This window comes from Pygocentrus nattereri, chromosome 13 (genome assembly GCF_015220715.1).
Source record: "Pygocentrus nattereri isolate fPygNat1 chromosome 13, fPygNat1.pri, whole genome shotgun sequence".
Classification (NCBI taxonomy): Eukaryota; Metazoa; Chordata; class Actinopteri; order Characiformes; family Serrasalmidae; genus Pygocentrus; species Pygocentrus nattereri.
Genome location: NC_051223.1, coordinates 35,991,691 through 36,006,780, shown reverse-complemented (window position 1 = coordinate 36,006,780; position 15,090 = coordinate 35,991,691). Strand labels below are relative to the sequence as shown.

Sequence of the window (15,090 nt, the reverse complement as noted above, 5' to 3'; positions counted from 1 at the left end):
TGTGAAGGTGTCGAGGAAAAATATGGACCCAAGAAATTCTTGTTACTTTTTATTGTTTTTCTGTTTATTTGAATTATGAATACGACTTTATTCTAATGTATATTGTGATAAACTCACTGCTGACCTGACCTGTTTAAAAATGTATATAATTTATAAACAGTAAAAAAAATGCATGTATATATATATATATATATATATATATATATATATATATATATATATATATATATATACACACACACAGTACTGTATTTACAGCCAAGATGGTAAAATGGACATAAAATGGGATTTGATTTTTGTTGAAAGAACAAAACATCTCTTGACAAAGACTAAGTCTGTTACTGAAACATGTCCTGTGCTTTATTGTATCAGGATCAGGAACATCTACTGCTAACCTTTTACGCTGTAAAACCCAGTTTGTCTAATCTACCCAAAGCGTTTATAGGAAAACCCTTTGCATTGATTTAGCTGTTTAATTAGTACAAATAGGTAAACTGTACGCAAATAAATTGTTGGGTCAGGGGACATCAGGTTTACCCAACTAACAAATGAGGGCGTCCTGTGACTTGACCTGCACTACTGTAATGTTTGATGCTTTCTGAGGGATGTGAAACATGTCTCTGTATTGATTCTGCAGGACTCTGCTGGCGTTAGGTTGCCATGTTGGAGTAGCAGATGAACGGGCTGTGGAGAAGGTGAAGCATCTGAAACTCTCAGCAAAGTGAGTAACTCTCTTTCAGTCAGTATTGAGCAAGTCGGGCAAGATCTAGCAGCAGCTAATTAGCGATCAGCAGTGACTATATATTAATATTCCTCATGTGTATGACGCGGAACATTAGAATCCTTCAGCCCTAGAAGACTGGAGTGGTACATCCAGTTTAAATTAATTATTTAAATGTAATGATACTTAATTGCGCAGTGATATTAATTACATTTGCATTTGCCATTCGCTTATCGTTCTGTGTCGATAGGTCGGAGTCTGCGCTTCTGACTTTTTCATTTTCTTTTGATGTCAAAAGGTGTTTTTTCTGTCCTCGAAACAAGCCTGCAGTGAATTTTGTACAGTTATCGAACTTATAATGAAATATCTCCGCTTCTGCTAACTTGCCTTCATTTTAACTGGATACCACTGAAATCTCTAAGTGTTAAACCCTCCCCCCTCCTAAGATTCCTGAGCTTCAACTTCAGCAGCTTTTTCTTGGTGACTTGATCTTCTGTGTGTGTCTTGTTTACAGATATGAGCTGTCCAGTGGTTATAAACCTTCTCCTATGGACCTCAGTCATATCAAACTGGCATCTACACAGGAAGCCATGGTGGACAAACTGGCAGAAAATGCACACAACGTGTGGGCCAGAGACCGTATTCGCCAAGGCTGGACCTACGGGATCCAGCAGGTCAGTCAATGTGTAAGGATCTTGATCTTGTTAACTTTAATTAAGCTGTCATGTGTGATGTAATAGCCAATACAAACAGAGCCCATATGCATATACACCGATCAACATTCTGACCGCCTCCTTGTTTATTTGCTCATTGTCCAGTTTATCAGCTCTACTTACTGTATAGCTGCACTCTGTAGTTCTACAGTTACAGACTGTAGTCCATCTGTTTCTCTGTTCTTCAGTGGTCAGGACCCCCATGGACCCTCACAGAGCAGGTACTATTTGGGTGGTGGATCATTCTCAGCACTGCAGTAACACTGATGTGGTGGTGGTGTGTTCATGTGTGTTGTGCTGGTCTGAGTGGATCAGACACAGCAGTGCTGCTGGAGTGTTTAAACACCTCAGTGTCGCTGCTGGACTGAGAACAGTCCACCAACCAAAAATATCCAGCCAGGAGTGTCCTGTGGGCACCGTCCTGTGACCACTGATGAAGGACTAGAGGACGACCAACACAAACTGTGCAGCAGCAGACAAGCTGTCGCCTCTGACTCTACATCTACAAGGTAGCCTGACAAGGCAGGAGTGTCTAATAGAGTGGACAGTGAGTGGACACAGTGTTTAAAAACTCCAGCAGCACTGCTGTGTCTGATCCACTCACACCAGCACAACACACTGACACACCACCACCACGTCAGTGCTGAGAATGATCCACCACCCAAATAGTACCTGCTCTGTGAGGGTCCATGGGGGTCCTGGCCACTGAAGAACAGGGTAACAGAGTATCAGAGAAACAGATGGACTACAGTCTGTAACTGTAGAACTACAGAGTGCAGCTATACAGTAAGTGGAGCTGATCAAATGCTCAATGGACAAGGAGGTGCATATATGAGGTTATGATGAGGTTGTAAAATAGTCATATGGATGAATTTTGACTATCTTTAATACACAAACTCACACAAATGATATCAGTGGCAGAAAGTAAAGCATATGAAAATGCAGAATGGGCCCTGTAAAGTCCTTCCATCTTTCATTACAATAAACTAACTGTGTTGATGGTTATTTTAGGTGTGTGTGTGTCTTTGTGCAAGTGCGTGTGCTGAATCTGCCGAAGACGCTGTGTAAACTTGATGTGCTGCTGGATGGTTGACAGGTGTGAAGCAGGGCTGTGTCTATGTAGATCACCAATCTGGCACTGTCAGCTTATTTTTCTTCTCTCTCTGACTCAAGACAGAGGCTTTTCCCTGCAGACAGAAAGAGAAAGATAGACGCCACCTGTCATCTGATAGGACAATTAGCATCGCTTAGAGAACAGGATGGAGTCAGATAGAGAGAGACAGGAGAGAGAGAAAGAGAAAGGGAACGAGTCAGAGAGAGAGAGGGAAAGATATTGAGGGGGTGGGGAGAGAGAGTTATGACTTGCCTCTGAGCTGGATTAGTATTGTCACAGTTATTCATGGGCCACATTAAGAGCTCTGTGCTGAAACGTTTCTAGAATAATCCTGTCAGTCAACACCGTCTGACAACGCAATCAGCCGCTGTCACAGAGACGTATGAGCGGAGCTGTGGGACGTGACGGAGAGATTCTGCCTCTCAGTGAAGCCACACTTGTGATTGAGCGCTTTCTAACATGATATGTTTATCCTCAGTCACCCTCATCTACGCTACACGCATCTGAACTTTGAAAAAATAGTTTGGCAATAAGTCGAATTTACACATTTTCCACTTAACCTCAGATTTAGTCCTTCAGCCAAGACAAGTCTAGATTTGACATAATTAGCGCTGGGCTACGAGGCTATCATCGCTAACAAACACTATAAATAGTCGCCCAAATTCAACCTAAAAAAATTCACTGTGGGGAAACAAGCAGTTTACCTGGTTTCATTCAAATCAGAAAAAAAAAAAATTTAAATAACAAAATGCAAAGCAAATTTTTTGTTTATATAAATGAAAGCAGCTTTTTTGCAGTATGTTAAGTACAGCAGGTACATAGGACAATAAGTTGAGCAGAAAAATGCCCAGTGGTGGTCAGTAACTGTAATTACTGTTGTAAGTAAATTGTAATTAATGTAAGTAAATGTAATTAGTTTCTGTACTTTAGTATTTTTTGGTGTATCTGTACTGAAGTTTCTCCATTTCTGGGTGACTTTTTCCTTTCACTCCACAACATTTCAGAGTCTAATATCCGACTTTTTCCTCCTACATTTTGAGAAATCTGTCGTTCCTTTTGGTTTCTGTGTGTATAAAAACGTAACATGTCAAAACGAAAGAAGCGCAAAGCCAGAGCACCAATCAGGGCCCAGCGGTCACTTTGTTTAGAGCTGGTTTTGACCTGTTGGTCATACCGACCCAGTGCAGCACGCGGTTCAACGTCAGCGCAGCAGCGTAAAACTTTGGGAGAGTCTGTTCAACATAAATGATGAACTAACCTAACTTTGTGTAAATAGAGCTCAATATAGAAATATGTCCACATATGCAGTCGAGACTGACGCGGCTTTTTTCTGAATTTCTACAAACACCATTTCATTTTATAGTAAATGAGTTTGGGCTGGTTTATGTTTATGAACAGACGCCTACAGATCAACATAGTAAAGGAGCTCATCTGTGATCCTGAGTTTAAAGCCAGTTTTTATTCAACTTAAACTTGGAACTAAGTTGTAAATAAATCTGAAACTGAAACTTTGCTTGTGTGTAAAAACTGATTTCAGAGCCACTCGGTTCTCCCTGATGGAAACTGTTTACCTTCAGTGTTTTGTGCTTCTGATCATTTTAATAGACGTCAGTGTCACTAATTAATGACGTTCTATTAAAAGACTGGTTTACCAAGAGAGACGCTGGAGGACTTTCATCTGAAATGAGTTCATGAAGCCAGTCTGGTTATAAAAATGATAACAGGACATCAGAGCCAGAATTACTCTTTTAGTACTTTTACTTTATACTTAAGTACATTTGAAGGTAAATACTTTAATAAAATAAATACTTTAGTACTTTTACTCAAGTGGAGATCAAAAGGGAGGAACTTCTACTTTTACTGGAGTGATATTTTACCTTGGGTGTCTCTACTTTAACTCAAGTACATTTCATATATATATATATATATAAATCTCTCTCTCTCTCTCACTCTCTCTCTCTCTCTCTCTCTCTCTCTTTCTCTCTTTTAGAAACAAAGCATACAAAATTACAAATGTAGTCTAATGTCCTGCTTTCTTCATCATTCCCAGTGGCTCAGAAGTTTATACATACACATGGTTAGTGTTTGATAGCATTGCCTTTAAATGGTCTAACTTGGGTCAAATATTTCGGATAGTCTTCCACAAGCCTTTCACAATAAGTTGCTGGAATTTTGGCCAATTTTTCCTGATATTACAAATTTTCTGTGTAATTGAGGTCAGGGCTTTGTGCTGGCCACTCTACTACCTTCAGATTGTTCTCCCTAAGCCATTTTGCCACAACTTTGGAAGTTTGCTTGGGGTCATTGTTCATTTGGAAGACCCATTTGAGCTCAAGCATTAACTTCCTGGCTGATGTCCTGAGGTGTTGCTTCAATCTCCACATAATTATCCTTCTTCATGCAGTCTATTCTGTGAAGTGCACCAGTCCTTCCTTCAGCAAAGCACCACCACAGTGTGATACTGCCACCCCCATGCTTCACAGTTGGGATGGTGTTCTTTGGCTTGCAAGCCTCCCCCTTTTTATTCTATACGTAACAATGATCATTATCTTCAAACAGTTCAGTCAATGTTCCATCAGACCAGAGGACATTTCTCCAAAACGTTAGATCTTTGTCCCCATGGGAGTTTGCAAACTGTAACCTGGCTTTTTTATGGTGGTTTTGGGGCAGTGGCTTCTTCATTCCAGGTCATGCTGTTATAGTGCACATTTTGCTTTTAATAGATACTTTTGTACCCGTTTCCTCCAGCATCTTCATAAGGTGGTTTGCTGATTTCGTGGATTGATTTGTATTTTTCACACCAAAGAACATTCAGCTCTAGGAGGCAGAACGCATCTTCTTCCTGAACGGTATGATGGCTGCGTGGTCCCGTGGTGTTTAAACTTGCATATTATTGGTTGAACAGATGAACATGGTTCCTTCGGGCAGTTGGATTGCTGTCAAGGATGTACCAAACTTTTGTAGGTCCACAGTTCTACTTTCTTTCTTATGTTTTGGCTGATTTCTTTTGATTTCACCATGATGTCAAGCAATAGAGACAAGAAGGCCTTGAAGGTAGGCCTTAAAGTACTGCTACAGGTACACCTTACATTAGCTCAAATGATGTCAGTTAGCCTGTCAGAAGCTTCTAATGCCATGATGCAGTTTTCTGGAATTTTCCAAGCTATTTAAAGGCACAGTCAAGTCAAACTCGTGTATGTAAATTTCTGACCCACTGGAATTTTGATATAGCGAGTTGGAAGCGCAGCATGTTGTAAGATTTTTCATGAAGTATAGCATTTTAATATTTTGATATTTTAGGAAAATTCTTTGTCAGCCCTAATTAGTACATTAGGACCCAAAACTTTGCAAGGTAGCTCTTGCTTACATACTGGAGGTGGAATGCTAAGCTGCAGGTTTTTTAACTGACTCTGTCTCTCTGTCTCTGTCTCTCTCTCTGTCTCTGTCTCTCTGTCTCTCTCTCTCTCCCCCCCCAGGATGTAAAGAACAAGAGGAATCCACGGCTGGTGCCTTATGCCCTTCTAGATGAGAGAACCAAGAAATCCAACAAGGACAGTCTGAGGGAGGCTGTGCGCACGTTACTGGGTTATGGATACAACCTGGAGGCCCCTGACCAAGACCACGGTATATATGACTCCACAAAGAATAATTTATGTTTTTATTTTCATGGATTTTCATTTGATTTTGTTTATGTAGTCTTTAGTTTTGCTTTGGTATCAACTTTTGTGCTGCACTGTATGAGTAAGGTCTTGAGTAAGGTTCAACACAGTCCATAAAAAGGCCAAAGCATCTTTTTGATTGTCGGAGGAAGGTACTGGCAACCCGAAAGTTTTATACTGCATCGATCCTGTTGTCTTAATTTGATGCACAGTGAGTTACATGGGATGGGTGTCTTCATTGCATGGTCAGATTTATGGAACAGAATGGTTGTTCTCTGTCTCTGTACTTCACATTACGTAAACTTCCTGTCTTTAGTCCTAAATCTAATAATAAATGTATCTCATTCATATTGCAGAAGCAAATTGTATCTTAATTTAGGGATTATAGCTTATTTTATTTCATCTTAAATGAGAAAATTCTAAACTATGCAGCTGAGGTAGCTATGTTACTTGCAACTGAACAGCTGAAATGTAAACACTTTAATAAATAAAGTAAAGAAAGATATTAGTTAGTCGTAACTTTTAAAGGACAAAAAAAAAGGAATTCAGTCCTCCCCTACGTAAAGAACTTGACACCCTTCTTAAGGCTGAAGTCTAGAAATCCTGCAACCAACTGGCTACATTTTGGCATTTATTTGTTTGTATGGTTGGTTGCTTAGTTGTTTTTTTGTGCGCATTTTCTGATAATTTGCTAAAAAAATAAAATATTTCTCAGATGTTTCTGGTGTATCAAAAGTCATGAGTGCTTAGACTTTAAAGTTTAAAAACTCAGATTCCAAATATTTAGATAAAACTCATCCTTTTTTAAGTGCAGTATTAAAACTCTCTAAAATGTCTCTCTCTCCAGCAGCCCGAGCAGATACGAACAACATGTCTGCAGAGCGTTTCAGGATTTTCCGTGCCGAAAAGACCTACAGCGTGAACGCTGGGAAGTGGTATTTTGAGCTGGAGGTGGTGACAGCAGGCGAGATGCGGGTGGGTTGGGCCCGCCCGGGCTGCTTGCCTGACCAGGAGCTGGGCTCTGACGACCTGGCCTTTGTGTTTGATGGGTTTAAGGTGAGTTGGAAACCGCAGGACTTTAGTTTTAGCCATACATGAGAAATAAAATAGAATTGCTTCCCTGGAGTGCCTCAGGGATTTATATTAGGGTGATTTATATCTGTCTACGTTTACTATTTAGTGAGTTTTGGAACATGTTACTGGTGAGCAAAGTTAGAGCAGATGTACAGAAAGGTTTTACTGGTCTATGTTTAACAAGCTGAAGTCAAGCTGCATATTGATTGAGGTTTAAAATAGCACATTAGCCCACTCTTCTGTGGACAAAGAAAGCCCTTAATTTGATGCCAGAGTGTGAAGCTCATGATGGCTGTGAACTGAGCTTGTATGTGTGAATGTGGAGGCTGGCATTGCCCTCAGCTGCCTCTCTGTTCCAGCCAGAGTGAGTCAGAGCACACAGGCCCAGGTGCAGAGAGAGCAAGTGTGAGTAAGATAGCATGTGCGAGGGAGAAATAGAAAGGAGTGGGATACTGAAAGAGGAAAATAGAGCAAATATAGCACCAGAGTGCAGAGGAGAGCCCTCATCACCATCATCACCATCATCTGATCACACACAGTGAGAGCTCTACAGATGGAGAGGCCAGGTGGGCGTGTATGTGTATGCGCCAGATAAAAAAAAGTAGTGCTGCTCTGTCACCAGATCAAACGTGGTATATGGTGGTATATTCTCTCCTCTGGGGTTCTTTGGTTCTCTCTCTGCCCCTTTTACTGTGCACGTGCTGAACGAGTTCACTTAACATTTCTAAATATACTAGTATTCTAAGGATACTAGTGTTTGGAAATCTCGAAACCTTGGAAACTCGGTGTGTGAGCAGTTAGTAATCCACCTAACCTGCTAGCCATAAACAGTAAAGGTACAAAAGTAGAAAAAGATTTTACACTCATGATGGTGCGCACCAACCTGAGGCAAAAAAAAAGGTAGATAACTGGCATGGCTGGAGGCAGTGAAGTGACTGTTAGCAAGCTGGCTAACTCGCCTACTGCAAACAGTAAAACCATAAAAGTGAACATGATTTTATTAGGTAATTATATACTTGCCACAACCAATCTGTACTGATCTGTAGCAAAGACGTGTAGGTAACTGCAGTGGTTGGCAATAGTAGCAGACTCTACTTGTATTAATCTGCAGTTAGCCAACAAGCTAACATTGCAATTAGTAATCTGGCTAACACTGACTAAATAAAAGTAAAGATAATAGTAGTCGTCCAGCTCATTGTGTACCATGCAGTCTCTCTTTTAGGTGTTTATTTACAGCCAGTAGGGAAGAAAGTTTAAAGATTTGTTGTCTAGCACTGCTAAAATTAGCATTTCCTCCATTTCGGAGGTTTGGTGCTGCCTCTTCAGAGTCCAGGGTAGCTAAAGCAATAGTGCTATTGATTGATGATGCAAATTTGTGTGTGAAATTTTGCTCATGAAATGTATTCAGCCAGGCATCTGGAACGTGAAATCAATCAATTAATTTCCATTAAAATGAAAATGAATTCACGTGCAGATTTAGCTGCCAAGTGCTGATGTGACTGGGCCTTTATTTAGAGGAAAATAATATGGGTAAATGTTTGTGACGGTTTTCATGACCTAATACTACCTTATATTAGCTTCCTTGGGATTATTACCAAAGACCATGCCTTTTATCCCCTCGTTGTGATGTCAGCACTCCCATAGATAGAACATGAAGCTAAAAATACCCAAAGTGATAATAAATCTCTGTATAATGTTAACAGAACCTTTGCAAGAACTTTTCATTTAATATGAATTTTTCTCACTTTTCTGAAATTAAATTGTGATGTGGTATGTAACATTGTGTTCACTCCATATGGTCAATATATGGAAACTGTAAGAACAGCCCATTTTGAATTAATTACGTTTGTGATATTATGTAAACTTACACATTTACATATGTCCACCTATTCAGCCAATTGTTTGTCCCCGGTCATGCTGAAGTTATAGGGATATATCTGTATATATAGACTGCTTTTTGAATGAGGAACAGTACAGGGCAGCCAGTCTGAAATGAGGTCATTTTCATATTAGTCTTAAAAGTTATGTAACGAAAACTGCCTCTTTAAATCTATGAAATAAAGAGAGGTCAGGAAATGGTCTTTACTCTACTTTTGACTATTTTTGGTACATGAACCCACACAAATATTATAAGTGGGAAAAATAAACAAGAAAAATGTATGTTATGATTATGGTTATGGTTAAGAAGTAAAAACATGGCCCAAACTTTTGACACACAATGTATGTGTTTGTGTATGTATGTGGGATATAATTATGTATGTGTTTGTACATTTTTATGCATGCTAATTCCAGGCTCAGCGGTGGCACCAGGGGAACGAGCACTTTGGGCGTTCGTGGCTGGCGGGTGACGTGGTGGGCTGCATGGTGGATATGAACGAGCACACCATGATGTTCACACTGAATGGAGAGGTGCTGCTGGATGACTCGGGCTCTGAACTCGCATTTAAAGACTTCGAGATCTGTGAAGGTCAGTAAATAGTGCTGTCCGCTTCTGAGTAATGGAGTACCTCAGAAAGGTACCTCCACTGAGACACTACTCAGTGGTCTATGAATGCCTCCTCAGGTGCTGTTAGGTGTGGAGTGCCTCAGGGGTTTATATTAAAGCCATTATATTTGTCTGCTTATACTGTCTTTGTCAGTTTTTACACATGTTGCTGGTGTTCTCAAAACGGTGCCTCAAGCCATGTATCAAAGCAACTAAGTTTCATGGTTTCAACAAATAAAGTTTCATTTAAACTCTTTTGCACACCCAATTAAAAAAAAAACAAAACAAAAAAATATGGGAAGTTGGAACGCTTGGAAATAGTGAATCATAGCTTGAAACATTTCAGTTGGTTCAGCGCTTCAGAAAGCCTTGTTTCTCCCATCATATGCAGAAAAGGCTGAGGCACAATGGAACTGTTATCTTTTACAGTGATCATAGTGAGTGATGGGCTGAGTGATATAGTGAGCAATGATGTGAACAACTTTGTGAGTGATAAAGTTAGCTAGCGTGGAAAGTACAAACATGAAAATTTGACTGTGGCTACTCAGGCTAGAAGAAGAAATGAAAAGACAGAGCTAGGTGAAAAAATGAACTTTGTTTGTAATTTTGTTAGCCGTTGTTGGGTGTGGGGTGCCTCAGGGGTTTATATTAGAGCTATTTTCATTGTCTGTTTTTTTGTCAGTTTCTGGACGTGCTGTTGCACCAACCTATAGAAGAGGCTAATATAAATTAGTAAAACATGATGTGGAGGATATCTTTTCATCATGCATATTATTATTATTATTTTATGTGTGTGATGGAGGTTATGAAGATGGTAGTGATACCCAGTGTATATGATGGTACTATGTACTGCTGCCATGTGGAGAGACTTAGGCCACATTTCCCCTCTCTTAAACACTTAATTTGCAGACTTTCTCAGAATTAGAGTTAAATCACGTCTAAATAAATCTGTGCATCCCCACTCAGATTATATTTAGGCCTATGACTAAAAAGACTCAGCGGAATATTCTGTGTATTTCCAGCCATTTCTATTTTGGCTGAAACTTGCTAAGGGTTTCATATCTATACAGGAGCTCATGCTGACTTGGTACTGCTGGCATATGAGCCTGCCTTTCTGATTCTGGTTGTTTCTGAATTTTGTTGAATGAAAAGGCCTCTTCGTGGCCTCTCAGCAAATGTACTGCTGCATCTCAGCTCGGTCAGTGTGAAAAAGCAGGCCATTTACTCTGCTGATCTATTTTTTGATGTTTGTGGTTGAGCAGTTGGTTGACATAGGAATCTAACCGAATTAATATGTTTATATATATTTCAAATGTTTTAGTATCTCCACTCTTTCCCTTTATTACAGCTTCCATTGTTTTCAGAAGAAGGTTGATTTTTCTGCTTCTCACCACCCAAACACATTTAGTAATGTTGAGGTCTGGACTCTGGAGTGGTCAGCCCTGAGAACACCAGCAGCTTCTTTGTTTGATGTGTCCGTCTCCTTTTCTCAGTGAGGTTCTTCTTGATCAGCTACACATCCTTTCAGACCCACAGCGCTGAGTGGTCTTCTCACAGTGGAAGGATGGACAGAAACACCTGTGGATGTTTTCAGATCTTAAGCAGCTTGATTTTCTCCTCTCTCTCAAAGATGACAGGTTTAAGTGCTGTTTATCTGATGGGGCAGTAATAATAATAATAATAATCTTTATTTATACAGCACTTTTTATACCAGTGGCAGCTCAAAGTGCTTTAAAGAAAGGAAATAAAGCTTAACATTAATAGAAGCAATTGTGAGTGTTAATTTAAAATGTAGTAAAAGTAGTAAAATGTAAAAAGTAGTAGATTACTTAGAATAAGAAAATGACAGATCAAATTAAAGATATAAATTCCAAAAGGAATTTTAATTAAATACTAGATGCTAATGCTAAAAGTTAGAGAGGTAGATTTTTAAATGTTTCCTAAAAGTGAGCACTGAGCTTGGCTGTCTAGTAAAAGGTAGAATTTAGCAGTTTAGAAACAGAATAACTGAATGAGTCTGTCCATGTTTTCTGTATTTTACAGAAGGTATTTGCAGAAGACCACTATCTGCAGATCTATGTCCTGGAACATAACCAAATATCCTGTGCTTTAAGTGGGTTCTTTAAGGTCATTTAGAGCTTTTAAAACTAGCAGCAGAACCTTAAAATCTGTCCTAAAACATACAGACAGTCACTGCAGTTCTTTCTTGTATGAAAGCTTGTATGAACTTTAGAGGATGTACTGTTTTCTTAGGAAGCCAGTAAGAAGAGCATTACAGTAATCAACTCTGCTTGTAACTAGGCAGGACTAACAGGTCTTTGTTGTTAGGAGTTCTATTTTCATTGTGTCTTTTAAATATGTCCTGAAAAATTAGTACATTAAATGAGTTAAAGATGGTCTGTTACTTTTGCACAGTACACCGATCAGGCCTAACATGATGACCACCTTGTTTCTACGCTCATTGTCCATTTAATCAGCTCCACTTACTGTATAGCTGCACTTTGTAGTTCTACAGTTACAGACTGTAGTCCATCTGTTTCTCTGATACTCTGTTACCCTGTTCTTCAGTGGTCAGGACCCCCATGGACCCTCACAGAGCGGGTACTATTTGGGTGGTGGATCATTCTCAGCACTGCAGTAACACTGATGTGGTGGTGGTGTGTTAGTGTGTGTTGTGCTGGTCTGAGTGGATCAGACACAGCAGTGCTGCTGGAGTTTTTAAACACATCAGTGTCGCTGCTGGACTGAGAACAGTCCACCAACCAAAAATATCCAGCCTGCAGCGTCCTGTGGGCAGCATCCTGTGACCACTGATGAAGGACTAGAGGATGACCAACACAAACTGTGCAGCAGCAGATGAGCTGTCGTCTCTGACTTTACACCTACAAGGTGGACTGACAAGGCAGGAGTGTCTAATAGAGTGGACAGTGAGTGGACACTGTGTTTAAAAACTCCAGCAGCACTGCTGTGTCTGATCCACTCGCACCAGCACAAACACACTAACACACCACCTCCACGTCAGTGTTACTGCAGTGCTGAGAATGATCACCACCCAAATATTATCTTCTCTGTGAGGGTTCATGGGGGTCCTGACCACTGAAGAACAGGGTAACAGAGTATCAGAGAAACAGATGGACTACAGTCTGTAACTGTAGAACTACAAAGTGCAGCTATGCAGTAAGTGGAGCTGATAAAATGGACAATGAGCGCAGAAACAAGGTGGTCATCATAGGCCTGATCAGTGTCTGTGTGTGCGCTGTCTGCCTGTGCATGGTTGAAAGTGAATGGCATGCGGTCTGAGCAGGCTTATTGTCTGGCTAAGCACTGCTGAGACCTGCTAAGCTGATGCAGCAAAACAAGAATACACACACACACACACACACACACACACACACACACACACACACACACACACACACACTTTTTGTTTGTTCTTCCCACAGTAATGTCTCTCTTATCCACCCAGCACAGGGTACAGGATGCCACTACAGTGGATGGGTTATTTTGACTGTGTCTGAAAATAGTGTAAGAAATGCATAAACTTCAACCACACTAGTGTGAAAGTGAAGGCTTTGGTGTCACCTACTGGTCACCATCGCATAACACATACCACAATTACTGCCCTATTATAATAGTGTTATAGTGTATATCTAAAATATGTGTAAACCACTAACAGGGCAACTGGGAGTGTTTCAAGTGAAATGGCAATATTGTAGGACTGTAATGTGTTCAGTACTTTGTAGTGTTTTCCACAGATGCACACGCTGTTTAACTCAGTGGAGCTCAGTCTCTGTTGGCATAGCACTCTGCACCATATGCACCGTATTTGTAAAGGCGTTTGAAACAGTGTGGCAGTGTGGTCTGTTATATCTGGCTGCCTAAACTGATGAACTAAGCATGCCTGTACATGAGGGGTGTACTGATGCACGAAGTTCAGTACATTTTCAATGTAGCAAAAATAAGGAGGATCTGATTTGTGCTCATATTTAAATGTTTGTGTTAATTTTTCATGAAAACGGGGGATAAAAATGCACATACAGTGGACAAAACGCAATGGTTTGCATGCTCCTGGTCAAATGATGTGTTTTTGGTTTTCTATATGGAAATAATAACCTTTATAGAGGACACACTCCTGCTTACTTTAATACACAAGTACTCTTTGTTGGCTGAACATAACGTAATGTAGCATGTGTGCATGCATAAAATAAGTCATTATTATTATTATTATTATTATTATTATTATTGCCTGTGCCAACATCCCTCCCCTAAGCGTTTCCCCTGTGTTGTCTCCCTGTTTGCTCCTCCTGTGAGGCAGGTTTCATCCCGGTGTGCAGTCTGGGTGTGAGTCAGGTGGGCCGGATGAACTTTGGGAAGAACGTGAGCACGCTGAAGTATTTCACCATCTGCGGCCTGCAGGAAGGCTACGAGCCCTTCGCCGTCAACATGAACCGAGACATCACCATGTGGCTCAGCAAGAGACTGCCTCAGTTCATCCCTGTACCAGCCGGCCACGAGCACATCGAGGTCTTCTCTCTCTCATGCACACAGAGATGTTTAATAGGGCTTTAAATCTCTGATCATATAGCGAGACCATTCAGTTACGATTCCCAAATGATTCAGTGAGTCAGGAAATCTCACATTTTAGCAAGCAAAGTTTGTTTATAAAGCACTTTTTACAACAGGTGTTGTCACAAAGCAGCTTTGCAGAACAATCAGTATGACAAACAAAGTTAGAATCCACTTAACATGGCAACATGGTGATGAACGCACATTACCACTAAAATGAATTTACCGCAATTTTTTCTGTTACGTTTTTAAACCGTGGGACTGGATTTCACAGTCATGTTTGGTATTTATTTGTTTTTATTTGCTCATTTGTTTACATTGTGTGGTCCCACTTTATAATAAGTTGTGGGCAGTCATGGGCTGGAGGTTAGGGAACCAGCCTCGTCACCAGAAGGTCGCCGGTTCGATCCCCAGAGCTGACAGCACATGACTGAGGTGTCCTTGAGCAAGACACCTGACCCCCAACTGCTCCCCGGATTGGGCTGCCCACTGCTCCGGGCAAGTGTGCTCACTGCCCCCTAGTGTGTGTGTGCTCACTAGTGTGTATGTGGTGTTTCACTTCACGGATGGGTTAAATGCGGAGGTGAAATTTCCCCGTTGTGGGACTAATAAGGGTCACTTAATCTTAAGTGTCTCTAATAATGGTGTCATTACATATGAACAACTAATGCAACAACAATGTAACTACAAATGATTCAGTCACCGTTACAGATGGATTATAGAAGATCGCCTGATGTAATTACACATGTATATCAACT

General features: G+C 40.5%; 1 protein-coding gene across 30 annotated transcripts in view; it reads left to right on the top strand.

Moving 5' to 3' along the window:
* ryr2a (ryanodine receptor 2a (cardiac)) overlaps positions 1-15,090 on the top strand; it is a 352,340-nt gene that overhangs the window by 196,546 nt on the left and 140,704 nt on the right. For 14 of the 30 annotated variants that reach the window (XM_037544136.1, XM_037544133.1, XM_037544147.1 and 11 more), the window contains 6 exons: positions 638-721; positions 1,236-1,407; positions 6,025-6,172; positions 7,055-7,263; positions 9,574-9,748; positions 14,082-14,290. In XM_037544136.1, the coding sequence (XP_037400033.1) occupies positions 638-721; positions 1,236-1,407; positions 6,025-6,172; positions 7,055-7,263; positions 9,574-9,748; positions 14,082-14,290 (997 nt within the window). The remainder of the gene's footprint in view (positions 1-637; positions 722-1,235; positions 1,408-6,024; positions 6,173-7,054; positions 7,264-9,573; positions 9,749-14,081; positions 14,291-15,090) is intronic. The other 16 variants (XM_037544151.1, XM_037544152.1, XM_037544138.1 and 13 more) reach the window with 3 other exon arrangements.